Source organism: Cryptomeria japonica, chromosome 7, assembly GCF_030272615.1.
Source record: "Cryptomeria japonica chromosome 7, Sugi_1.0, whole genome shotgun sequence".
Classification (NCBI taxonomy): Eukaryota; Viridiplantae; Streptophyta; class Pinopsida; order Cupressales; family Cupressaceae; genus Cryptomeria; species Cryptomeria japonica.
This window is the reverse complement of record NC_081411.1, coordinates 748085184-748112535: the sequence shown is the minus strand read 5'-3', so window position 1 is coordinate 748112535 and position 27352 is coordinate 748085184. Positions and strand designations below refer to the sequence as shown.

Here is a 27352-nt window from a genome sequence, read left to right as displayed (position 1 = left end):
GGATCTTCACCTTGTTAGAAGTGACCTTGTTAAAGGATTTCAAACACTCAATCAGAATGTCACCTTGCTAGAGAGTTTTACAAATAAGACTGTTAAGTCCACTCGGTTAAGAGATTTTATGTCACTTTCACAAAATAACAGTAATAAAAATCTATCTACAACTTCACATCTAAAATGCTAAAGCAGATTCATATTTTCTCAATACAATCTAGACATAGAACTAATCTTGTCCATCTGCTGGGCTTCTATACTCTGTTATTCAAATAGGTCTTGAAGCTTCTGTGCTCGGTAATCACTATGTAGCATCCTTGTGCATACATTTGCCCGCATGCATTGTTTATCAACAGTTCCCTATTTATAAACAATTCGCCAACCACTTAATCTCCTTGATCACACTTCCCATGATCAATCATAGCCATCAGATCTTCAAACTTGTCCAGGTTCAATGTATCCTTCGATCTGAAAAACGTTTTACCCTGCCTTGGAACTTGCATACATTTCTTGGAACTTGTGCTAGGGTAATGCGGTTCAATATGCGTTGTAGATCTTCATGCCGATTTTCCTTTGCCATAGATTCATTAACAAACTTCATGCACGGCATACCAATCATTTAATCAGTTCCAGCTCATCAGCTTCCTTCATTAAATAACGCATGTAACCATTTAATGTATTCTGTTACAGCTCAGTTACAACTCGGTAACAACTCGGTGAATACTAAACTTTACTCGGTAGACATTCCGCCTTCATTAACCGATAGTGATAACCTTAGGGTTTACCGACTAGGTTCCTTAGGGTTTACCGACTAGGTTCTTTGCTCGGTAACATAGTATAGTATTAACCTTACAATTTACAACACATGTATGATGTTAAAACAATCTAAACATCATGATCTCATCATTGTCTGACTCGGTAATAGTTGCCCATTGAATACCTTATTCATCCCCTTATTCATCATATTCTTTCTGTGTCTTTTACCGACATCTTTATACTCATCAAATCATACTTCTCAAGATATGGCAACATCATACTGAATTAGAAATCAATTTCTTGACATCAATGACAAAATAATAATATTAAGACAGTAAACATCCTTAATCAGTTATATCCATAATCATCAACAACCTTCTCAATATCCTTATTGAAATGCCAACAATCTCCCATTGTCTGTTATAATGCCAAATGCCAACAATCTCTCATTGTCTGTTATAATGCCAAATGCCAACAGCTCGGGACCATAGTCCAGATAATCTCTACATCTATATACAAATAGTCACAGATTATAATCATACATCAGCACCCCGAGCTAGGGTGAGCAGGTGGGAGGATGTTTCTCTCCCTTACAAGCCCTTGATTACAATTTTCATTTATCATCGAAATCCTTAAACCATGGCTTTGGGTTTGAGCTGTGATTGCTTATAGGTCTTGATATTTTTTTAGAGATGGCTTTGCTCCTTCTGCATGGTTAGTATTCAATAACTTGCCCAGATTATTAGTAACATTTGATATAAGAGAATTATATCTATCAAGTTAGGGAGCTCCCTCAGCCAATTATCTTGTAAGACCTATCATTACAAAACATATACCATGAAATGTAGATAGAACATTATAAACAGCGTGGTTAGAGATCCCTCCAAGTTGTTTCTAAGTGCTTGACCTCATTTTTCTAAGTTATAAGTCGAAATATCATTCAAAAGCCAAGATTGTAGATAAAGCCCCCCTATTTGAAGTTCGGCCACCCAAAGTTATGAATCATATGTCTACCACCTCTTGTTTATGTACCCGGCGGATGCTATCCCTATTGATGGATGATTTCCAGGATACAATAATAATACCTGCCTGAGATCACCCTGTTAAGATATAGAAACTCAAGGAGTTACTCTCAAAAAAACTTAGAAGCATAGTACAAATTCGATGATTAATACCCTTTGGAGATGGAGATAGATTAGTGTGAATAGGTGAGGTAGGTTACTTAATATTTCTGCAAAGAGAACGCGGGGAGCTGCAATTCTTCAAAGATTTTAGAACAAGAACTAAAGTGAGATAGTATAGGATCAGCCCCCTTCCTATTGAGATTAAGCTGGAGAATGCTAGAGAAAGAGTTAAATATGAGAGTAAATAATGAAATAAACATCTGAGACTTTTAGCTTAAAAGGTTGAGAAAGAGGCCAATAAATACAAATGGGACTCTACATGGATGCAAGTTAGAAAATATTTCTGAAAAAATAAAAGTTGAAGAGGAATATATATATATATATATATATACATATATATATATATATATATATACATATATACATATATGTATATATGTATATATATACATATATGTATATATGTATATATATACATATATGTATATATGTATATATATACATATATGTATATATATACATATATACATATATGTATATATATACATATATACATATATGTATATATGTATATATATATATATGTGTGTGTGTGTGTGTGTGTGTGTGTGTGTGTGTGTATGTATGTATGTATGTATGTATGTATGTATGCACAAATATATATATATGTATATATATATGTATATATATCTATATATATGTATGTATGTATATATATGTGTCTATATGTATATATATGTATATATATATGTATATGTATGTATATATATATATGTATATGTATGTATATATATATATGTATATATATGTATATATATGTATATATACATATATATATGTATATATACATATATATACATATATATATACATAAATATACATATATAAGAAAAAAAAAAATATAAATTTATATATATATATATATATACATATATATATTTACTTATATATATCTATATAAGTGGATATGAATATGTTATATATTTATATAAATATATATAAGTATAAATGTAAATATAGATATTATGAATAGCCCAAAATGCGGCCATCAAAGATCTTGAGAGCCTAAGACCGTACAGACAACAGGAAAGGAAAGAAGCTGAGCAAAGACCCTATTAAACAAAGCCTCGGGGGTAAGTTAAAGTGACCCGACATCATTATACTTTGTTATTACTGAAGATCAGAAAATAAAATTGAGAGGGGGATGAGGATTGAAATACACATCTGAGACTGTATATTTCAGATACTAAGAGAGAGGTAGGAACAAGGAGAATATAAATGAACATATATTTACCTAACTTCATGTGAATATAGTTATATAAATGTATGTCTATAAATAATCCTGAAAGATAAAAGAGAATAGATATATGTGTGTGTGTGTGTGTGTGTGTGTATAGAACAAAAATACACTCATGAAGGGCCTGGGTAGCCTGACGATGACTGAGACTGTTCATACATAGAGGGAAATGTAGCAGAGCATAAACGCTTTTAACGAAATCTTAAAGCTAAGTTGAAACTTCCCAAAGTAATTAAACATGAGATGTTTCAAAAAGATCACAACTATAGGAAAATGTCCTTAAATGCATGTGCCTAGTTATTTACTTTTCATAGGTAGCTTAAGCCCCTCAAGCAAAGCTAGCGCTAATATTCATAATAGGTAATGGACAACAAAAAGAGAAATGAAAGACCTAAGTAAGCAAGCCCCGTCTGAGAGTGCTGGAAAAAACTCAGAAGAAACAGGGATTGAAAGATCCACATTTTACATTTATATAATCATATATACAAATATCTATATATTAATTATGGATATATGGTTGCATGTCTACATAAGTTCAAAAATATATGAATCCCATAAACAGCAAAGAGGCACTACCACCTCAAGTCCATCGAAAAGTTTTGATAAAACATTTATGAGGCATTCCTATCCGAGAGAATAATAAGCTAGTAAATATATCACATAAAAGTATTCTGTTACTGCTGAAAACAAAAAAAGGTTTTCTTCTGATAACATAACAGAAACCTCGAAGCTTGCCACCCTGAAGGGACTTCAACCTTTCTTGCTTGGCCTGTGGGGGGGCATGGAACTGGTGCTCACTGGTGAAGCTGCTGAAGGGACATCAGGGGAATGAGGGAGAGGCACATGATCAGGGATAACTATAATATTCTCCGCCTCCAAATAGTTCAGCAGCCATTTCTCACATGGGGGTTTCTTAACTTGGAGAAACCAAGAGAGAAATAGGATATTTCTGCTTCTAATAGGATGGAGAACTTCGAAGGCCACAGGGTCATCAATTACCAGAATGGGGTAGCGAGGAACTAGGTTATTCTTCCTGATAAGGATGTCATAATCCTGGGGTTTGGGAGCTGTGAGTTCCTCATCTATATTGACCATCACCCGATCTAATTCACCGAGGATGTCTTTAATGAAGACCTTCTTGCATAATTTCACCACAATGTCCCTATCCTTCTCAAAATGCATTGCAATGGCTAAAAACATTGCTTCTATGTCCGTATTTGCTCTAGTTCGGTCCTCATTCTTAATGAATTCCTTCCCTAGAAATTTCATTATCGGTCCAAAGATCAAAGGGTTATGTTGGGCAAGAATACCTCTCAGCCTCTCATCCTTGATCTCGCCAACGAAGGCCATCTGGTGTTTCAACCCCAAAAGCCTGAGAGTAGTATCCATTGTAGCTTAACAGATAAATGACAGAGAAGACCAGCTTAGTATTCTAAAAAAGGACTCACACTCTTAAAGCTACATAATGAGCAACTACTTAATAAGTTGATGAAATGTGTTGAGTGCAATCTTCAAGGATCAAGATCATTATTACCATCGCCTTAAGCCATCAGGCAAAGGGTACCTCAACTGTCACTTCACTGAGGGAACATCAACTTGACTATGCAAAGAGCTATCAAGAGGATTTGATAGAGAAAGGGAGCTGACGTGTGATGTCCGACAATTATATCTCATACGTCAGTTGTAGCTCACCAAATATAGGGGGTCGAAAGATGAAAAATAGAGAAGCAGATAGCTAGGTAAGCTTTAGTCCTAGAGGAAGGTCGTATCTATGTTAATAATATTAGCTATATATCCATGATGCATATATTTAGATGCTAGATATGACAACATGTATATATACCTAGGCTTATTAATGTATGGTTTTGCCTCCTTCTAGTCCTAAAGCTTATCCAGACAGAGAAATGAGACTACATAAAGCTAAATTTAGGTGTAACCAAGCTGATAGGAGAGAATGAGGCCTGATAAAATACCCATATAAATGCTTAAACATCTCTATCTAAGCGGGATAAAACAAAAAAAGGGATTAGAATATATCTATATATATTTATATATAAATATATATAAAAGTGTATATATGAGTGAATTTATATATATATATATATATATATATATATATATATATATATAATAAGTGAGAGAAAATAAATAAATAAATAACTGAATATATATAAGTGAGAATGAGTAGGTATATATGTATAAAAGTGAAGTATCTACAAGAATATCTAAAACCTATTTGGAAGAGGATGAAAGGTGAGAGGAGGTATACCTCAAAAAAAAAATATAAATGATTGTATATTAAAAAATGACTCTAAGTATATATCAATATAAATAGAACAAATAAATAAGGATTTAAGCAAATAATTGCTCCTGAAAGGGAATAAATTTAAATAAAAAAATGACTGTCAAAACCTGAAAGTGAGGATACAAGGTTCTAAACCTACCGAGATATATATGAATATATATATATCTATATTTATATAAATATATATAAGAGAGTATGTAAAAATAAAATTGAGTAAATATCTATATGTGAAAGGGAGATCAAGTCTGATATAGATATTTATATTAGAGAAAGTTTGAGACCGAAAAATATATCCTTATAGATATATATATGGATATATATATATCTAGATATGTTTATAAATGTATATATAAGATTAATAATTATCTGACAAGAGAATAATAATATGAGCATCGGGGATGGGAGAGCTACTCTGTCCCAGATAGTTCTAAAAAGGGTTCTGGATTGTGGGAGTGAGAGATTTTGTTTGAATATATAGATATACATATAAATGTATATATATCTGCCAATAGTGTGGTTGAATAAGAGGATGGATGGCTGACTCAAGGTGGCTGACTCCGTGATCTCGAGGGTGGGAGGACTAAATGGGTGAAAAGGAGAGATGAGTGTAATTAAGATGAATAAATGATAATACAAATCAAGGGATTAAGCCTAGCTCCCTGAGTTAAAGTATGGGAGAACAAGAGTATGGGAATACTTTAAATGCATATATGTCTGAATGTCAATGCAACATTGCAGGGTTCAAGGAAAGGTTTGAATATGGGGGCTAATACAAGGTAGCTAGGGTCTAGGCAAGAGACACATAAGGGGAGGAAGACCAGAAGACGAACATTGGGACAAGAAAAAAGGAGGGGCTAGCCTTAGGTTGGCATAGAAAGGAGCTTAATGCCATCAGCTCCCATGTTGGCTAGCTCATCCACTCTTTTATTGCCTTCCCTATAAATATGATTGACTGTATATCTATCAAAACCTTTGCATAAGTCCAGAGCTTTTGACAACAAGGTATTAAGTTTCCAGTTAGGCATGCTCCCTTTCCTTAGGGCATTGACAATTATAGCCGAGTCTCCTTCAATATCTAAGAATTTAACTTCAAGTTTCCTACACAAGAGAAGACCTTCCACCAAGGCCATTAGTTCCACCCAATTGTTGGTGTTGATGCCGACCGGAGAAGCCAAGGTTTTTATTTCTTTGCCTTCCCAGTTATGAATAGCGCATCCTATCCCAGCTTGCCCTGGATTGACCCGAGATGCCCCATCAAAGTTTAGATTCACCCACCCTTCACCTGGGGGCTGCCATCTGCATGTCGTCCTTGATAGAAGGCTAGCAATAGGGCCAACTCCTACAAAGGGAGGGAAGGATAAGCCCTCCCAATGTTTTTTCATCTTTTCATCCCAATAAGATATAGAGGCATTTTTTAATGAGCCTGAGGAAAGTTTGTTGTTCATGAGCTCAGTGATAGTTGACTCTATCTTATTAATGATTCTGAGGACCCCTAGCTTTTCATTCTTAAAGAGACGTCTATTTCTCTCCTTCCATAGTTCCCACATTATGGATGATGAGAGAGCTATCCATAAACCTTCAAAAAGACAACCCCACCTGAGGAGAGGCCAGGTCTTGAGCAATCCTAAGATGGTGTGGGGGAAGGCTCCAGACCATTCAAGTTTATTGGTGAACCATATCCAGTATTGGTGAGCAAAGGGGCAGTTAAGAAGGATATGATTTCTATCCTCCTCCTTTGCCTCGTAAAGAGGACATCTGCTAGGGCCCTCATATCCCATTTGCCTAAATTTGTCCGCAGTTAGGAGCTTGTTTTGAATCGCAAGCCAGGAGAAGATGCCTACGTTAGGCAGATAGTTTCTATCCCAGCAGAGATTCAGGGGGAGCTCTGTCTTAGGTCTTAAAAATGCTTTGGAGATGTGAGAATACCCATCCCTGGAGTTGTATTCCCCTCTTAAGGAGCCCTCCCATACAAGCTTATCCTCATTATGACTTAAGACAATGTTCCTAGATTTGAGAATTGACATAAGTTTATGCTTGTCCCTGTCCGAGATAGCTTCATCTTCCCTTTCAATCCACTGCCAACCAGCCCCTTCCTTTGAAGGGGAGAGATAATTGTTTAACAAGGGTCCTCTATGTGATTCAAGAAGGACTCACGTGGCACCAAAGCCATGGAGGTTTTCAATGGCCTTATATCCGCCCCAGAAATCAGACCAGAAAAGGGCTTTATTCCCGGATCCCAGATTCCTGGTTAGCCTGTCAGAGATAATCTTCCTCCAGTCTAGCATAAAATTTCATAGGCACGATCCTTTGGGCAGATTGGTCTCTCTGAAGATTTGGATAGGATCTTCTCCATTGAGGTACTTGTGGTTCAGTAATCTTGCCCATTTAAGGTGAGGAGTTCTGAACAATCTCCAAACCAGCTTGGCACCCAAGGCTCTACCTTGATCCCGAAGGTTTTTGATGCAAACACCACCATCTTCTTTAGATGTGCATATCTTGTCCCAAGAAATAAGTGAAATCTTGGGGCTGCCATTAGCACCTTACCAAAAAAAGGTCCTAAGATGCTTGTTGAGCTCAACAAGTTTGGAAGAAGACAAATGTTGGCAGGAGAGCTGGTAAATGGGCATAGCTAATAATATTGATCTAACCAAAGTTGCCCTACTAGCCGATGAAAGCCATTTCCCCTTCCAAGAGCTAATCCTAGACTTGATTTTGTCCACCAAGTTGTCCCATAAATTTGAGGATCTCCTGCCCCTGTCAAGGGGAATGCCTAGATATTTGCAAGGAAGGGTTTCTTGACTAATTTCCAGGGCATTGTAGATCTCTTTTCCTAAATAGGGGTCTATGTTGAACAAAAAAACTATAGATTTAGCTAGATTCACCTCTTGACCAGAGGCTAACATGTAGGAATTGAGGATGCCTTTGAAGGCACGAGCTTCCTTCGCACAACCTTGCCCAAAAAGCATTGTGTCATCAACAAATTGTTGGTGGGTGAATGAAGGGAGGCCATTGGTGATGGGGATTCCTTGGATCCTCCCCTCCTCTTTGGCCATGGAGATGGATCTGCCTAGGGCTTCAGCCATGATGATGAAGAGGAAGGGGGACATAGGATCTCCTTGCCTGAGCCCTCTTGAGCTACTAAAGAAACCTTTCAGAGAACCATTAACCAGAACCGAGAATTTAGGGGTGGATATGCATTCAAAGATAAGGTTGATCCAGGTTTTGGAAAAGCCAAAGGCCTCCATGCATTTGCATAGGAAGTGCCAATCAACTTTGTCATATGCTTTACTGATGTCCAATTTGATTAGCATGCTTGGGGCCCTATTGAGCTGGACCGAATGAATGGCCTCTTGGCCAATAATAACCCCATTATAGATTGATCTATCCGCTACGAAGCCAGTTTGTTCTTCGCTAATAATAAAGGGAAGGAGATTCTAGAGTCTGGCTGCTAAGGTTTTAGTTAAGAGTTTATATAGAGTGTTGTAGAGAGCAATTGGTCTAAAGTCATTAAAGCTATCAGGATCCTCTTTTTTGGGGATGAGGGTGAGGAAGGTATTGTTGATCTCTTTGAGAATCTTACCAGAATTCCTCACACCTTCTAAGGCATCCATAATTTTTGTCCCCATAAAACCCCAACATTTTTGGAAAAAGCTGGTGGGGAAGCCATCCGGGCCCGGAGCCTTATCCGGATTCATCTTGAAGAGGGTAGATTTGACCTCCTCCTCAGAGAATTTCTTTAACAGGACTTTGTTGTGGTCATTGGTAATGAGTTTTGGGAGATTCTTAATAATATTGAGTTGGCCCCTAAGGTTGGGGCCTTCAAAATTGTTTAAGGTTTTATCAAAGAACCCGACTGCCTTAGAGACAACCTCATCTGGTTTAGATAGGATGGAAGCCTGGCAAATCTTGATTTTAGAAATTTCATTGACTCCTCTCCTCTACTTGGTACTATTGTGGAAGAACTTGGTATTCCGGTCCCCATCACTCAACCAAGCCTCCCTAGATTTTTATTTCCAGAAGATCTCTTCATAAGACAGTATCTTCTCATACTTAGAGAGTAGGTCCTTTTCCTTAAGGAAGAGATGTTCATCTATCCCCTTCTCAAGAACCTCAATGTTAACATTATTGAGATCATTCTCTATTACGATTTTTTTTATCAAAGATGTTACCAAAATTGATCCTATTCCACTCTAAGAGCTTCCTTTTAATAAGCTTTAACTTACTAGCAACAATAAACATCTTCGAACCTGAGAAAACAGAGCTGCTCCACCAATTCTCAATTAAGTTTAGAAAGTTATCATCTCTAAACCACATGCCCTCAAATTTGAAGGGGCACTTTTTAGGGGCATGGTCAGATAATAAGTTTAATTGGAGTGGGAAATGGTCAGATCCTAATAAAGGAAGAGGCTCTGCCTGTAGGGAGTAATTAAGCTCTGAGAGCCCCCCATGGATAAAGAACCTATCGAGTTTCTCAGCAATGTTACAGAAACCAAATCCTCTATTATTCCAGGTGAAGGCATTCTTTGCCGTCTGGATTTACAACAAGGAATTCTTGTTGATCCAAAGATTGAAATCTATAGTTGATGGAGGGAGTTTGCTGCTACCTCCTCTTTTGTCTGTTACCTTGGTGATGGCATTGAAATCTCCGCCAATGATGCTAACCTCATTCAGGAAACTTCTAAGGAAAGACTCAAGTTCCAACCATACCTTAACCTTATCCCTATTCTGGATAGGGCCATAAACGTTAATCAATTTGAATCTAAGGTTATTTTTATAGCTTACTACTTCTCCTCCTATCCAATTTTGCTTAATCTCTAAAGGTGTAAATGAGAGGGATCTAGAATCCCAAATGATAGCTAAGCCCCTTGAGGCGCCTGTGGCAGGGGAGTGTTTTAGTTGTCTAGCACCTAGTTTTTGCTCAAAGAGGGAAATCTCAGAGGAGTTCATTTTTGTTTCTTGGATTAACATTAAGTCTGGTTTAGAATCAGAGATGCAACGCTTTAAGATGCATTGTTTGTTAGGGGCATTCAAACCCCTAACATTCCATGTTATGATTTTCATGGCTCTGTGGGGAGGAACTTCCCCTCCCCTGCATTAAAAAGAGTAGATATTTTAGACTGACCTCTTGCTTCTACATCCTTTAATCTTAGTTCAGCGAGGGATCTCCTGCCTCTTCTCTTACTAATTCTAGCACAATTAGGAGAGTCTTTTCTTTTATCGGAGCATAGAATGCCTAGGGTGTTAGGATTATGATTTTCTAAGTTATCTAATTCTAAAAAGAGTTCATCTGTTTCTAAGTCGACTCTAGTGATATCTACTAGATTTTTGACAAGGAGATCCCTTTGTCTTTCCAATTCCTCGTCATCATAGATTTCATCAACCAGTTGATCCATAAGGTCATTTACTACTTCTTCCCCTACAAAATTGGCAATGGTGTTAACTTCCCTAGCCACGCGATCACTCTCAAATTCTACAATTGTATCAGGAACATCCATCAAAGATGGAGGGCAGACTCCTGCCTCCATAGGGGCCTTCATTCGTGAGACTTGAGAGATTGGTTGATCATGCTAAGAAGCCATTTCTGGATCCTGGAGAGGATTATCTGTCTCCTTTGATTGCACTAATGAGGTTAGATCCAAAAAGGCTCGAGGGACTCCCTTTCTCTGGTGGGATGAGAGAGCAAGATGGTGGCACATTTGTCACACCGGGCTGCTCTTTCCGAGGGAGCCACTCACTGATTTCTCCCTCTTCCAAGTCTCAATCCGTAAGAAAAGAGTCAACTATAGGAGGGTTAATAGAAGGTAGTGGTAGGAGAGGAGAGCGAAAGGTCTTAACGGGGGATCTCTGAGGACACAGGTCTGTGGTAGAATGATTAGTGCTAATATTATTAAAGCCCTCAAAGGTGAAACCCCCTCCTTCCACAAATCTGATTGGAGCAACTCTAGACTTGGGAAATGATTCAGGGAAAGAATTTTTAAGGGAGATCTTCCTTGGCATATTAACTTTGAAAGGACCATTATAGAAGGGTAATTCAAGGGTTAAACATAGATTATCACATTTTAGTGTTATGGGCTCTAAAGATTTAATGTTAATATTCATGTTAACAATCAGAAGTTGGTTAAAGAAGCTTAGGGCTTATTTTTTTACTTCGACAAATTTACCTATTTTGTTTCCTATAATTCTTAAAAAATCATTGTTTCGTAATTCTACAAGAAATTTTTCGAGTGAAATAGCTCTATTAACCATGTAGGAATTTAATTGAGATGGATGAAAGAGGGGTTGCCATCCTCGGCAATCAAACCGTATGCCCTTGAACATTGATAGGCCCCCGTTTAGCAAAGAATTTCTCAAATTTTGATTACCGCATTCAATAGCTAAGAAATTATCAAGAAGGATGTCAATTTTTACCTGGTTTTTGAAAGAAGACATCACCCAGTTAGCAATTTGTTCAGACGGGATCCCCCAGCATTTCCACCGAGCAAAGATCATTCTATTGTTGCAATGCATTTGATACCTAGCCTGAGTTTGGGTATCTATTTCAATGACCAACCCATTGGGAGTAGCTGGAGGATTTGAAGGTAAATCCGAAACTGGTTGCTTAACTTCCTCCAAATTATGAAGATTCCTGAAAGAGTGATGGCCAGGGGGTTCCATACCCTTAGATGATTTACCCAAGGATTTTCGAGGAAAGAAAAGGGTAGCAGAGGGATTGTTTGACTAATTAGCTTTTACAGAACCCTCCTTCTGACCAAGGTTGGGATTTCGCTTGAGACAATTTGATTGCCCTATTGCCTTTTTATTTCTGTGACTCACCACATGCCAGTCTCGATCCCAACCTTTGAACAGAGGAGGGGGATCCCTAACCGTATCAACTAGAGAGTATTTTGTTTTTGCAAAGAAGGCTTCTTGTTTGAGGGTTCGTGATATTACCCTGCTAGGTTCCCCTGACCCAGTGTGATTATCCAGAATAGCAAACCGATTTACATAACCTCTGTGAATACCTCGCATTGGATAAGAGTGCTCACAAAAAAATGGCAATGCATTGCATTGGTTTTTCGCACGCAGAGCCATTTTTTAATCCAGATATCATATTATTTTTATTATTCTAAAAATAATCTTATTTGGTTACAAAAAACTTATTTTGTTAAATTTATTTTATCTAACTAGATATATTTAATAATTTTGAAAAATTAATTAAATTAAATTTTTAAATTTATTTAATATATATGAATGAATAAATGGCAAAGAAGTTGCAGAGCGTTGGAGGGAGTCAAGGGGTTTCAACAAAGAAAGCAGATGAAGGTTCGGAGGAAGACAATGAGAAGATTATTAGCAAGAGAAGAACTAGGGTAGCCATCAAATCGTGGATTGAGGGTATATGGAAAATGGATTGTACTGTCAAATTTCTACCCAAGAACTTCTTCACGGTGGTATTCACATTAGAAGAAGATAGAAAAAAAGTGCTTCAAGGAGGTGTGTGGATGATGGAAGATTTCCCTTTGTATATTCAACCTTGGTCTTCGAATTTTAACCCTTTGAAATGCTCTCCATATGATTCACCGATATGGGTTAGACTGTACAACCTGCTGATCAAGTATTGGAATGAAGAATGTTTAGACAAGATAGGGAGGTCTCTTGGCACATTGATGGAAGTAGACGAAGACATATCAGATGGAGACCAATATGTATATGCGAGAATGAAGATAGTGAATGTTATGGAAGTCCTGAGAAGGATAGGATTGGTTGTCAATGGCTGACATTGGGCTCAAGAGTTGGAGGTTGAGAGGATCAATCTCTTAAGATTCAGAAGTAGGAGGAGGGATCCTAGGTAGAATGTTTTTAGGCCTCTGAACCAGATCAACACAAGATGGACACCAAAAAAGGATGTAGGGAAGGATAAGCCTGTGTTGGGTCAAATAGTTACCCCAATGGAGGTAGTTAATATGGACAATGGGAGGGATAATCATATACCTCCCATGAGAAAATCCCCTAAAAATGACTTAGGTGGAGGGATAACAGATTCCTCTGGATTGAATGCAAAAGGTAGTAGGAGGACTAGCAATGACCAAGTGGATATGGGAAGGTTGAAAAAGAAGGAGTCATGGGTCCTTCCATCAAGTTCGAAGGAAGGGGCACTCAAAGTTATCCAAGAGGTAGGGGATAAACATGTTGACGTATCGGTTGAATTGGAGGATTCTAAGACGAAATAAATTTTGTTATCAGAGGAAAATGGGTCAGGGGAGGATTTACTAGATATTATTGATAGAAGGTGTCTTAGTCAATCGGCGGTTGTTCAGATTGGTATTTCTAAGAAGAGAAGGGGTAGGAAGACCATCAAGCAAAAGAGAGAGGATGAGGTTGTGCAGAAGGGTTTGTTAAGTATTTTTTATTTTCTTAAGGCATCCCAGGAAGGCAAAAACACTCTTGGAGGAAGATGAGGATCTTGTCATGGAATGTCAAGGGTCTCTTGGCCCTTAGCAAGAGAAGGTTGGTTAAACGGTGCTTGAGCAAGGAGTTTCCGGAGATTATTTTGTTGCAAGAAACAAAGTTTAGCCAAGAGAGTGGGTTAGGATTTTTAAAATATTATAGAGAGTGGGATGGAGTCTTCCAAGAGGCGTGTGGTCTGTCAAGAGGGATTAGGGTCCTATGGAATCCAAAATCAATCCAGTTCAGGTTCATAGAGCAGGGTGATCATTGGATTGCAGGAGTTGGAAGACATATTCCTTCTAACATATCATTCCTCTAGATCAATGTGTATGGGCCCTCTAATACACAGAAAAAGGTAGTATTTTGGGAGTCTTTGTTGAATGTTTTGAGTGAGGCCAACTACAAGGAAATCATTGTCAGAGGGGACTTCAACGCAATTCTTAATTTAAATGAGAAGGATGGTGGGTTGATGAGAAGTAGGAAGGCAATGAATGGGTTTGGACAGTTTGTTCAAGCCTCTCAATTGTGTGATATAGAGCCGAAATATGAAAAATTTACATGGACGAACAAAAGGATTGGTTTCACTAGCATTTCTGAAAGGTTGGATTGCTTCCTTATTTTCAAAGAGTGGATGGAAAGGGAGGCATCATTCTTCTCCTCATTTTACCATACTCGACCTCAAATCACTTTCCTATTCTTCTTAAAGTGGAGCTTAATGATAGGAGAACAAAAGGATATTTTAAATTTTAGAATATCTGGTGGCGGGATGATACTCGTACGCCCAAATTGGAGAGATGGTGGAAAGAGAGCAATAGATTCAATGGTACTCAGTTTTCTTTTTCTATGCAGACTGATTTTTATGAAGTCAAAATTGAAAGAGTGGAATGCATCCAATTTCAAAAACATATTCGTGGAAAAGAGTCATGTTGAGGGATAACTGGAAAGACTTAATGAAAGAATTATAGCATTTGGTATGGGGGATCAGGAATTCAACGCTGAAAAATACCTTAAGTCTAAACTATCAAAATTGCTTGCGAGAGAAGAAATTTATTGGAAGGATAAATCTTGAGAGTCATGTCTTAGGGAAGGTGACTTGAACATAGGTTATTTTCATGCCTCAGTTAAAGACTGCAGGAACATGAACAAAATTGATAGGATTAGAAACAACAGGGTGGAGTGGTGCACAGGGGAAGACGAAATTGGAGCAGAGGCGGTCAGGTTCTTTGAATCGGTCTTGTGCAATGCTATTTCAAAGGATAATCTGGAGCAAAGCAGAGTGCTTGAAGAAATCCCAGAGTTAGTCTCGAATTTGGACAATGAGATGTTGAATGCAAAGTTCTCTCAGGAAGAGATTAAGGAGGCAGTTTTCCAGCTTCATCCTAATAAAGCTTCGGGTCCTAATGGATTCTTGGCTGGCTTTTATCAAAGATGTTGGGATTTCATGGGAGAAGATATTTTTAAATTGGTGGAAGACATTCGGTCTCACAAAAAATGTGTTAGGAACATGAATAATATAGTTGTTGTGTTGATCCCCAAGAAGGGTGATTGTGAATTTATGTCTGATTATCGACCTATTGCCTTATGTAACACTATATATAAGGTTTTGTCAAAAGCATTGGCCAATAGGCTTAAGAACATTCTTCCATCTATTGTGCTTGAAGAACAAAATGGTTTTACTCTAGGAAGAGACATTGTCGATAGCATTATATTGGCATCGGAGGTCTGTCACTCTGCTAAGGCTAACAAATATAGAGGTATGGTGATCAAATTGGATGTTAGTAAGGCATAGATTTTACAATACCGGTTCCCACTTTTTGACCAACTTTGACACTTACACAAGCATTTTGAGAAAAAACTTCACTTTCGAACACCTATACCTTTTAAACCGTTAAGAATTTGAAGATGATGTAAACTAGTGATTAGTAACATCTTGTTTGTATATTCTAAATATATTTTTTTCAATTTTTTTTGAATATTTTTTTTGATTTTTCCATATCCCTCGAAAAGTAGTTTTTTACAGCAAACAACATTTTTTAAGAGTGACATGCATCCTAAAACGCATAACTTTTTTTTCTATAAATGATAAAAACTTAATTATTTTGAATTTTGGTTTGTAACATCAATACATAGGGCATGAAGTTGGTTTGATAGTGATATGTTGAACATTTTTTATTTTATTTAGTTTTGAAGTCCAACTAATTATAATTTAGATATAGGTGTACGTTTGAACACATAACTTGTTCTATATATATCAAAATTCAATTTTAATTTTTTTGTTAGAAAGAAGACATCAATACCTAGGGCATGGATATTTTTCAATTTTTTTTTGAGTTAGTTTACTATTTTTCCCAATGCATTGAACAAAGAAGTTCATGTTCTGTGAAAAACTTACATTCATAAGAAATAAAATAAAAATATATTAATGAAATTAAATATATGAAAAATTATACTATTTGGAAAGCTTATAATAAGGACTAAATACTAAAAAAAAAAACTTCTAAATGAATTCATTTGAACCCCCAAAAGCTAATGTAAAATTGGTTTTTTATCAACATTTGATAGATACAAAGGAGACTCCATTGCAAGTATGATTTAGAAGTAGAGAGGTTCAATCCAAGAAATTTTGATTTAAGAACCTTTGATCTACCTCTCTTCAAATAATTACTTCAAATGGGACTTCTTAAAGCTTAAATCATTATATTTTCTAAAAAATGTATGATTTCAGCAAAAATCATGATCTACCAAAAAGTGGAAACCAATATTGTGAGTTTCTCGGGACCTTGGTTTTTTTGTTGAATGGATCAGTATTATATTCGCACTTGTATTGTGGGTCCTAGATTTTCTATTTTGGTTGATTGATCCTTATATGGTTGATTTGAATCTCATAACGGTCTTTGATAAGGAGACCCCATTTCCCCGTTTTTATTTGTGTTTATGGCAGAGGCTCTTAGTTGGTTGATCAAAGCTAATAGGAGGAGGCATATATGGAGAGGGGTGGTCATTCATGAAGGGTTGGAACTGGTCATCCACTCACAATTTGTAGATGACACTATGTTGTTTGGAGAGGCCACAGTGCAGGAAGCTCGGACAATTAAAGATGCCTTGGATTTGTATTCAGCAGCCTCAAGTCAGTATATGAATAAAGATAAATCGAAGATATTTTTCTTTAAATCCAGCAAAGGGATTCAAAGGAAAATAATGGATATATTGGGTTTCAAAGTTGGGGCTTTCCCCGTGAAATACTTGGGGATTCCTCTCTTTGATGGGAGCAGCAGAAATAAATACTGGACGGATTTGGTAGAGAAATGTAGGGATAAGGCAACCAATTGGAAAAATAGTTTGTTATCACAGGCAGGTCAGATTGTGATGCTCAAAACAACGCTATCAGCTATTCTGATATACTCAATGACATGTTTCAGCACCAACAAGGAATCAATGTGTAAAATAGAAAGTATTTTCAGAAGATTTATATGGGCAAGATACAAGGAAGTGAAATGGATCCCATTGATCAATTGGGATACTGTATGTTTGGATAAATGTGAGGGAGGAGAAGGGGTGTGCAACATGTTCTATCATAATTTGGCGTTAGGAGCCAAGATAACTTGGAAGATGTTTAAACAACCAGAGAAGTTATGGTGCAGACTCATGAGACATAAATATTTGGATGTGGATGATCTGAAAAGAATCTTAATGATTGCTAACTCTACTAAAGGGTCTTCTATTTGGAAGTTTTTGTGGGAAAGCATAGGAATTATAACCGATCATCTTACATGGAAAGTTGGTAATGGCAGGAGAGCTAGATTTTGGAGGGATTCGTAGAATGGGGGGTGGCGTTGGAAAACTTGTTAGCTGATAAGGAGAAGGTCATGGCTCTAGAAGATAATGCTGGCAGAGTAGTGGCAGACTACTCCCAAAATAATTCTCAGACAAGAGATTTGGTGGTTTGGAGGCTTGAAGATGGGGACATCTTGAGAGAAGATGAATGAGAGAGGATTATCTCAGAACTAAGGGGGAGAAAGGTTGTAGTGGGAGCCATAGAGGATGAGATTATTTGGTGTGTTGCATCTTCAGAAAAGTATAGTGTCAAACTTGGATGTGAAATGTTGAAAAAAAGATCTGAGGGAGTTTGGCCTGCTAGATTGTATTGGAGCAATAAAGTAGCACCTAGAGCGAGTGCATTTTTGGTGGATTTCTCTACATGATAGGATCCTTTCAAGCGATAGACTTAGAAAGATTGGGATTGCTAGACCTAGTATTTATCTGTTATGTGCTAAGGAAGAAGAGAGTACCAATTATCTCTTATTCGAATGTGAGTTTGCAGGTAAATGTTGGGATTGGTTCCTTGAATCGGTGGGATCGCAAACTGTCAAGCCTAGATCGATGTTTGAATTTTTGAGTGAATGGCCTATTTGAGGGAAACATTCGCTTTGGGGAGACATTTGGAGTGTGGGCCCCTCAATGATTGCATGGAATATTTGGAAGGAAAGGAGTTTCTGAGTATTTAGGGATCTAGCAAGGGTGATTCAAAGTGTTATATAGGATGTGAACAGGAGTGTCTATGAAGTGGTGGTGAGTAAAGTGAAGAGAAAGAAGGTTCAATATATTTCTAGATGGGATGATCAGATTCAGAAAAATTGGGATTTATTGAAAGTTTTGATCGGGTTTACCCTGGGGGGAAAGAGAGATAGGAGGATGGTGAGATGGAAGACACCAAAGGAAGACTGGGTGAAACTCAATTTTGATGGGGGTTGCGAGAGGAAACCCGAGAGAATTTGGATATGAAGTTTTGATCATAGATGACAGGAGCCATTGTTTATGGGTTGTGTATGGTTACATGGGTTCTTCAACCAACAATAATGAAGAAATGGAGGCGATGAGGAGAGGTGTGCATCTCTATGTGTCGAAGGGTCTATGTAGGGTGGAAATGGAAGGTGACTTGTTGATTTGCATCAATGTTATTAATCAAAGAATAGTGTGTAACTGGAAATTGGATCAATGGATTCAAACAATCAGAGGATGGTTGGATAGACTATCAAATTATACATTGGCATATACATATAGGGAAGGGAATAAAGTTGCTGACATGCTAACAAATCGAGGTGTTGATAGCAAATCAAAGGTTGTCCTCGTTAGAGGTGATAGTTCATAAGATCTCACCCATGAGATAGATGTCCTGGAGGGTGGATATATTTCTCCACTTCCAAGGCAGGGGATTGGATAATATCCTCCATTCCTAGATTTATTCCCCGGAGGATATGCTCAGGCTTCAAATTTGTGATATCTTGGGGAAGAGGAAGGATCTTTTGATAAATAGGAGATGTAGGTGTTTGGACAAAGATGATTGTGCATGCGTAGGAGATGGACAATAGATTGTGTCGGATAGGAATAAGAGTACCACTGTGACATTTGGTGGCTTCAACAGATGTAAGTGGTGATGGATTAAGGATTACAAAGTTGATTAGGGGAAATTTTGAAGACACGACTCCAATGTCTAGATCAGAGGTAAAGTGTACTACTTCTTTGACCACGAGCCATCTATGGAAGAACCCAGAAGGAGTTAGACCATAAATGAAAGAGTGGATGGACTTAGAGGCAATCTAGTTGGAGTCAGATTGGGGAAGACAATTTTGGAGGCAGTAATCTGGGAGTTCATAGCAGAGGAAGGCGCTCTTACAAGGGGTAGAATGGTTCACCATTTCAGGGTTAGCTATATGTGCAGAGATGAAACTCTGCGAACGTAGTGCAAATGAATTTTCCATATAGATGAAAGAGTGTTTGTCATAGTGAAGAACCTAGTTGAAGGTATCCTTGGTGTAGGAAGGCACTGGTGTAATGGATTTGTATATGAGGTCATAATTAGTCCTCTGGTGGATATTCAGGATTCCAGGGAGGTGTGCATCCAGAGGATAGATGGGTCCATTCAGGCAGTCGATGGGCAGGTAGTAGCCAATGCCATATTGGAGCAGGAGGTAGATATGGGGGCTAGCATTTTTTGTACTTATTTCAATCCCAACAACTATGTATCGTCGGACTCAAAGGATGAATTAAATGATGGTGGATATTTTGGGTCTGAGGAGGAGGACAAAGAGGTAGATAAGAGCAAGTCAGAGAAGCAAAGGAAAAGATCATTCATTGAGGAGGACTGGAAGGTCTATCGGGTAGGAGTGTTAAACAATAACTTGGCTCCATTCCAAAGGATGCTCAGTAGGGGGGATAACTAGCTCTCGGAGGCCTCCACTGGGGCTATGGTGGAAATTGGAGAGCAGTTGGCCATCATCCTACAATATATCTAAGGGGGTTGAGGAAAGGTTCTATCTTATGTTTCTAGAGGGGTGTGGTCTTTAGCATAGGGTGGTCTATTAATAACAGAGGTATGATGTAATGAGTAGTGAGATATGTTATTTAGAGGATCTGGTTAATACCAGGAGGGGGGGGATCAATCAGTATTAACAACAAACTGAAATCTTAAACCAAACTGATAAATACTTCACCAAAACAGATCATAACCAGTACCGGTAGCCACTGAAATCAATCTACTAATCAGATTTACCAAACTGCTCATTTAAGTGTTCCATATCATGCATGAAATAGAAATATATCAACTTAACACAAACACAAATCAATCACCATATGAACACCAGGATTTTCATGTGGAAACCCAAATGGGAAAAACCACAGTGAGAATTGGTACCCAAAAGATAATGCACTCTTTCGGAATGCGGCCTATTAGGAGCCTAGCCTTCTTAGGAGCTTACAGTGATGCCCGATTAGGAGCATACCCTATTAGGAGTCACCCGATCACGGAATTTACAATATGAGCTCTGTTAGGAGCTTTGCCCTATTAGAAGTAACCTCGCAAGAGGATTTAAACTCAAGTTGTTGAGCTACCCAGTTAAGGGATTTACATGAACAAGGCTTGTTAGGACCTACTTGGTTAAGGGATTTTGAACCTACTACAACTATTAGGGAACAACAGATGAACACTCTAGAAATAACACTTCCTGCTTTCTTGTTCAGATCCACTTCAGCTCCAATCTGCTTCACTCTTGCAGACACACACCTCTAGTTCGGCTACACACTATTTTCTTAGATGGTCGACACAATAAACTTCATCAAAACTGACCTAAATACACTTTACATCTTTGTCAGTTACAAAACCGTAGATACACTTTATATCTTTGTCGGTTACAAAACCCTAGATACATCAAGATTCAAATGAATTTACATCATAGATCATCACAGATCATTACAAATCATCATATAGATTATTAGAACAAATATCAAGGCAATTTCAACCTTTGAATAATCCTAACACGACATCACACATCGATCTGATAAGCAGTCAAACCCTTAAAACATTCTTCTATGCTCTTTGATGTTTCCTAAGAAATTCCATCCTTAATCACACCAAAACAGTATTCTAATTTCTCACATGGGTTGTGACACGTCACCATCAAGTTATGAACATAATGAAATTCATCGCCAAACCATAAAGCATCACCGGCTAAGAGATCTTGTCACCGGTTCTAGAACATTGCTAAAACCCTACTGAAAATACAACAATAAATCACAAACATGACTTCCAGTTATCAAAACATGATGTGGTTCTAGTCATAGACTCATTATAATGATATAAACACATGTTTCATGTTTACCGGTTAAAGTCTTATTTGCCAGGTTTTCTGTCAGCTGCACAATTCATCTCACCAACTTAATCCATTACTGGTTAGGTTACACCAGTAAACCTAGATGACAAAGTAATCAAGAATAAACAATTGCCATAGTTGCCATCAATGACAACACAAATAACTGATCACCAAGTCACCAACCAATATCTCAATCTATACCAGTCATACATCACCATGCCATCATTCTCCTTATCATATCAACTATATCATCACCAACAGTCCTTCAACCAATATGTCAACATCATCATTAGTTATGCCAATCATGCCAAGAAGATAGATAAATATGGATGTAGAACACTATGTAATTTGGTTTGATATTAATATTGGGAGCTATCCCTATAAAGATGGCACTTACCTATATATATAATAAAATTTACTAGTCATTTAGAGATTGGTGTTGGGTAAGGCTTACATTAAATGTTTAATTAATTGTATTGTATTATTTAAATATTACTTTAATGGACAATTACAAGACAAAAATAAAAGGTAATTTAGTAAAAAATAAAATCATATTAATTTAAATCTAAATCTTTGTTTTAATTTTAAAATAAAAGATTAATTATCATTAAGGCCTTGACATTATTCATTTATGTTATTTCAATTAAATATTTGAAGTCATAATTTCTAATTCATTCAACAAATGAACAACATTGTCAAGAGTATGTACGTAGAGGAGAAAAAAAAGATAAGATGAGTCTGTATGTAGAGGAAAAAAGAGATAAGATCCATAATGATGAAGCTAAGATTTGCTTTAGGATAAGAAAAACTACAAAAAGCATAATATCCATGATGGTAGATGAACAGATATAAATAAAAAATATATGTAAACATCATGCATATGCATACAATACTAATGAAGGATCTATGTGCAATTAATATATATAGGTTTTAAAAGATTTAGATATACTTGATAAATTTTTAAAAGATCACAAGAAATCAGAAATAATAGTAATGAAATCTTAAAAAATCATTTCATAAATAAATAAAATAGTTTTTAATATAATTTTATCTAGAAAATTAAAATATTAATTACGATTTTTTCTTTTCATGTGATAGGTAATTAAGTGTTCAATTTCAATTTTTACTTTTATTAAACACATTGTGAATAATTCAAATTTTATGATTGTTTAATAATTTTAAATATTTTAGTAATAATCTATTATCCATACTAATAAAATGTATGATATATTAAATACACTCCAAAAATTAAATTTGGATTATGGTTAAGTTAGAGTTATATTTAAAGTTGGTGTTAGGTTAGATTTATGCTAAATATGTTAACGAACTTTAATTAGAGATATGATTAGATTTAATTTAAGGTTAGAGTCATATGGATAAACATTAGAATTCTTATATTTTTATATTTTAATTATTTTATTATTAATATATTATAATTATACTATAATATTATTATATAAATTTTTATATATTTATTATTATGTTGTTTTTTATTTATTAATTTATTATTATTATAAATATTACTACTTTATTATTAATAATATTATTTTATTATCAAATTTTATACTATTAAATTGTATGAAGATAACTAAAATATTATTATTAATTTATAGTTTTTATATTATATATATGTTTATTTATTTATATTAAATTTAAAATATTTAAAAATCGATTCTAAAAACTAATTTGTGAAATATTTGTTTTTTGGATGTGTAAAATAAATTTGAAAAGAAAATATAATATACCTAAAAATTTCATAGCTTCATCAGTTTCAAATGTTCTCTATCAAATGAAACAATTCAACAAAAAAACATTTTACTCATTTTTCAACTACTATTTTTTCCTATTTACTCTTTTGCAATTCTTAATTGTTTTTTCTTAAAAAAACAAAAAGCAAAATAAAGGAAAAAGTAGAATGGTTTATCTTTAAAATTTATAATAAGGAAAATGTTCTAAATTTACTATTACAATTAAAGGCAAGTTTCTAAATTGATATATTTAAGCTAATTTAATATTTTAAAAATCTAAACACACAAATCATTTATGTTTTATCTTTTAAAATATTTTAAAATAATATGTATTTTTCTAATAAATTATATAATTTAAGTTTTCTTTAAATTTTCTCCTCTATAAAATGATATATTATAAATTAGAGTAAAATTTTATATTTCTTTATAATAATCTTTAAAACTATATAAGATTATATAAAAAATATAATAAAAAATCAAATTAATACAATTTAATAAATTTTAAATTTGTAAAATATAATTTAAAATTGAACAATCTATACACAAATTATCAAATTCTACATCTATATTATACAATAATTATCTCTAGAAATAACATGTTATAAGTTATTACTTATCAAAAAAAATAATCAAAAATTATTAATTATTTCTATCTAATATATCAGAATACGTTGAAAATTTATAATTTCTCGAAAAATAATAATATATTTTAATCAAATACATATGCATATACATATACGAATACATTTATTACGCATACATATACAACCATTCCCTTTAATGATACTTAATAAACACTAATTAACCAGTCCCATAACTAATAATTATTTTAACGCTTCCATTCACAATACTTAATAATAATAAACAAATCTCTCACCAACATTTATGATAGTTTGTAGACTGTCTGAATACATTCATCAATTATTTAGTTAAATTTATATACAGAAATACCTGAATTAGTCGTATTTTACAAGAAAATACAGACCGTTATCATGTTGAGAATTATAATTAGAAAGCAGCACTGCCAACACTGCAACAAGATTTCTCTCTTTATTTATATCTACCGTTTCCCACCATAATTAGATGTATTCTTATTTTTAGTGATTTTCTTCTCCATTCTCACAGTGAATGCGTTTTACAGTATACAAGACTGTTGTTGAATTGACCATGACAAAAGTAAATCAAGACTGCAAGGAATGTTTCACAGCCGGTACAAATAATGCCAAGCACAAATTCATTGAGGAAAAAAACTCTAATGGGTGTTCATATTTCTTCAAAGTTTTGCTGGGAGATTTTTCTCAAAGACTGGTAAGAGTAATATACAATGCATGCAACTTCCATTGTTTTGTTTCGCATGATCTTGAAAGTTTAATTGTTATTATCATGGTTTCCTTTGCTGCAGCGTATTCCTCCTGCATTTGTTCCAAATATCATACATGAGGCTGATGCCAATACGGTTTTGCATGATCCGAGTGGACATCAGTGGATTGTAAAACTATGTGGGACAAGTACAGGAATGGAATTTGGACAGGGCTGGGGGAATTTTGTGCATAATCAGAGACTAGAGACGGGAGATTTTTTGGTGTTTAAGTATGTCTGTAGGTCCAATTTTAAGGTCTGGATATTTGGAAGAAGTGGGTGTGAGAAAAACATTATTTCTTGTGAATCTGCGGAGACCCATTACAATTTGCAGAAGAGACGCCCTGTTAATCCTGCGATGGGAAGTTTCCATCAACTAATGAACAGCCATTTGCAGATTGGTTTGGTTTCTGATAAGGAAGAACAAAATAGAATGGTTGGAAATCAAGGGAAAAGACCCAAATCCTCTTCTTCGTCTCATGGTAAGTATTTTACTTTCTCAATCATAGAAATCTGTGACTCATTTTTATTGCAAGCACTAGAACAAATTTCTTTTTAAAAATTAGTTACATTGTGAATCTTACTATTTTTAGTTTCATCTAGGTCGCTCTTCTGGGCATTGCCAGCAATCCCTTACTGGAAAGAAGCGCAAGTTAGAGGAATCTTCTGCAGAGAGAGGTTATAAAAAAAATTATTATATTTCTTCCAGACGTCCTGTTACTGAAACAGAGAGGAATAAGGCCCTCAAGGCTGCTAATTCTTTCACATCGGATAAACCCTTTTGTTTAATACTTTTAAAGCCATCTCATGTATACCGAGATTACTGGCTGGTAAGATATTTCTCCCCTTGCTTGTGTACTGATGACATTTATATCATCTGTGGTGGGTGATATTCAGTAACTTTTCTTGTATTGCATCCTTTAGTTTCTTCTGCATTGGGAGGGTTTAAGGGAGGTTTAACGATAGGGTTTAACAGGTCACTGTAATATGGTTTGTGGGATGGCTTGAGTTTTACAATAGGGTTTAACAATGGGAGTGTAATTTGATTGGATCAATTTTCCACAGTCAATGAATTAGATAGCAAATTCTTTTAGGTTAATACTCTGTGTTTATTCGATTGATGTTTCAAATCATACATAGTGATTCATCATCAGAATTGAGGAATAATGATGATGAATCAATGGATGTGATTCAAAACGTCAATCAAATAAATACACACAGTTTTAACCCAAAAGAATTTACTATCCGACTGTAATTTGGTTTAACAATAGGGTTTAACTATGGGACTGTAATATGGTTTGTTGGATGGCTTGAGTTTCTGTATTTTTTAACAATAGAGTTTAACAGGTCACTGTGATGTGGTTTGTGATGGTTTGCGTTTGCAGGGTATGCCCAAAACATGTATTGATCATCTCCAATTACCGAAAGAGAAAACAGAGGTGACTCTTGTGGATGATAAGAATAAGGAATGGCCTGTGCGGTTCATATGGAATGATTATAAGAATGGCCTGAGTAAAGGGTGGAGACATTTTTCACTAGCTAATAATCTGGAGGAAGGAGATGTTTGCATCTTTGAATGTGTAGACAATATTATGGAGAAAATTAAGCTTAAAGTGCATATTTTTAGGGTTATCAAGAAGAGAACTCCTTACAAGAGGATGGAAGGTAAAAAATTGAGTGATAGCATTGCATTGCCTACAAATCAATCTAAGAAAATGAGAGTATCTAGGGACTGTCTTCTTGTCAATTTGCCAGCAAAAGCATTGACACTCAATGGAAAAGATGCAAAACGGGAAATCAAGCAAGTGAAGAAAATGAATAATAGCATTTCATTTCCTAGAAATCACTCTAAGAAAAGGAAATTATCAGAAGAAGATCTTGTGACCAATTTGTCAGCAAAAGCATCTGGACCTGAACAGGGGAAAAATTCAAATCAAGGAATTAAAGAAGTGAAGGAGGAGGAGGAGGAGGAGAATACTAGCAATTTAGACTATTGTTCTAAACTAGCCAATTCAAAATGTACACAAGCCATTTCAGAGAGGAAAATGGGCTATAGGCGTAGCCCAAGATTTGCCCAAACAAGTGATATCGTAATGAAAACCTGTTAATGTATAATATATCTCCTCATGAGTTGAGATTCTCTTACGATCTGGGTTATAAGATCAGGGCATTTGACGATGTATCTATTCAAATGAAAAGATAGTCTTTATCAATCTCTTAATTTGCCTTGCTGTCTATATAACGAATGATGGCTCCATTTCATATTCATATTTTTGATAAGGACTCCTGAGTTCTTAACATTGCTTAGTGATTCAGTCATGGGACAATTTTCAAGTAAGAGTGGTATGATAGTTGCTGGATTATACTATTTTTTTCTGCCTCTACAGCCTTTGTTTGTCTTTAAAAAAATTTAATAGTTTGGGAGACATCTTGTAGCAATGTCTATCAAATGAGCTATAACATTTTGATTGGTTTTGGAGGCAAGTTTAGGTAACATCAGTCAAATGGGCCATGCCATTAGTTGGATATCCACTGTAGAACTAGTTTTATCAGCTTAACATGTGGGTATTGCCCATTAGTTGTTTTAGCCTTGTATATAAGCTAGATATTTATTTATTTTCAATATAAAAAATCACTGAATTTCACTTCTCATGAATGATGACTGTTGTTAAAGAAATTCATGAATGATGACTGTTATT

The 27352-nt window shown here is 35.6% G+C and overlaps 1 protein-coding gene across 1 annotated transcript in view; it reads left to right on the top strand.

The window, feature by feature from the left end:
• The window catches only part of LOC131039792 (uncharacterized), a 91864-nt gene extending 65000 nt beyond the window's left edge, over nucleotides 1–26864 (top strand). The window contains exons 6-11 of the mRNA XM_059208957.1: nucleotides 15022–15620; nucleotides 19780–20049; nucleotides 24423–24602; nucleotides 24697–25135; nucleotides 25257–25483; nucleotides 26039–26864. Of these exons, the coding sequence (XP_059064940.1) occupies nucleotides 15022–15620; nucleotides 19780–20049; nucleotides 24423–24602; nucleotides 24697–25135; nucleotides 25257–25483; nucleotides 26039–26761 (2438 nt within the window). The 3' untranslated portion in view covers nucleotides 26762–26864. The remainder of the gene's footprint in view (nucleotides 1–15021; nucleotides 15621–19779; nucleotides 20050–24422; nucleotides 24603–24696; nucleotides 25136–25256; nucleotides 25484–26038) is intronic.
• The last annotated feature ends 488 nt before the right edge of the window (nucleotides 26865–27352 follow it).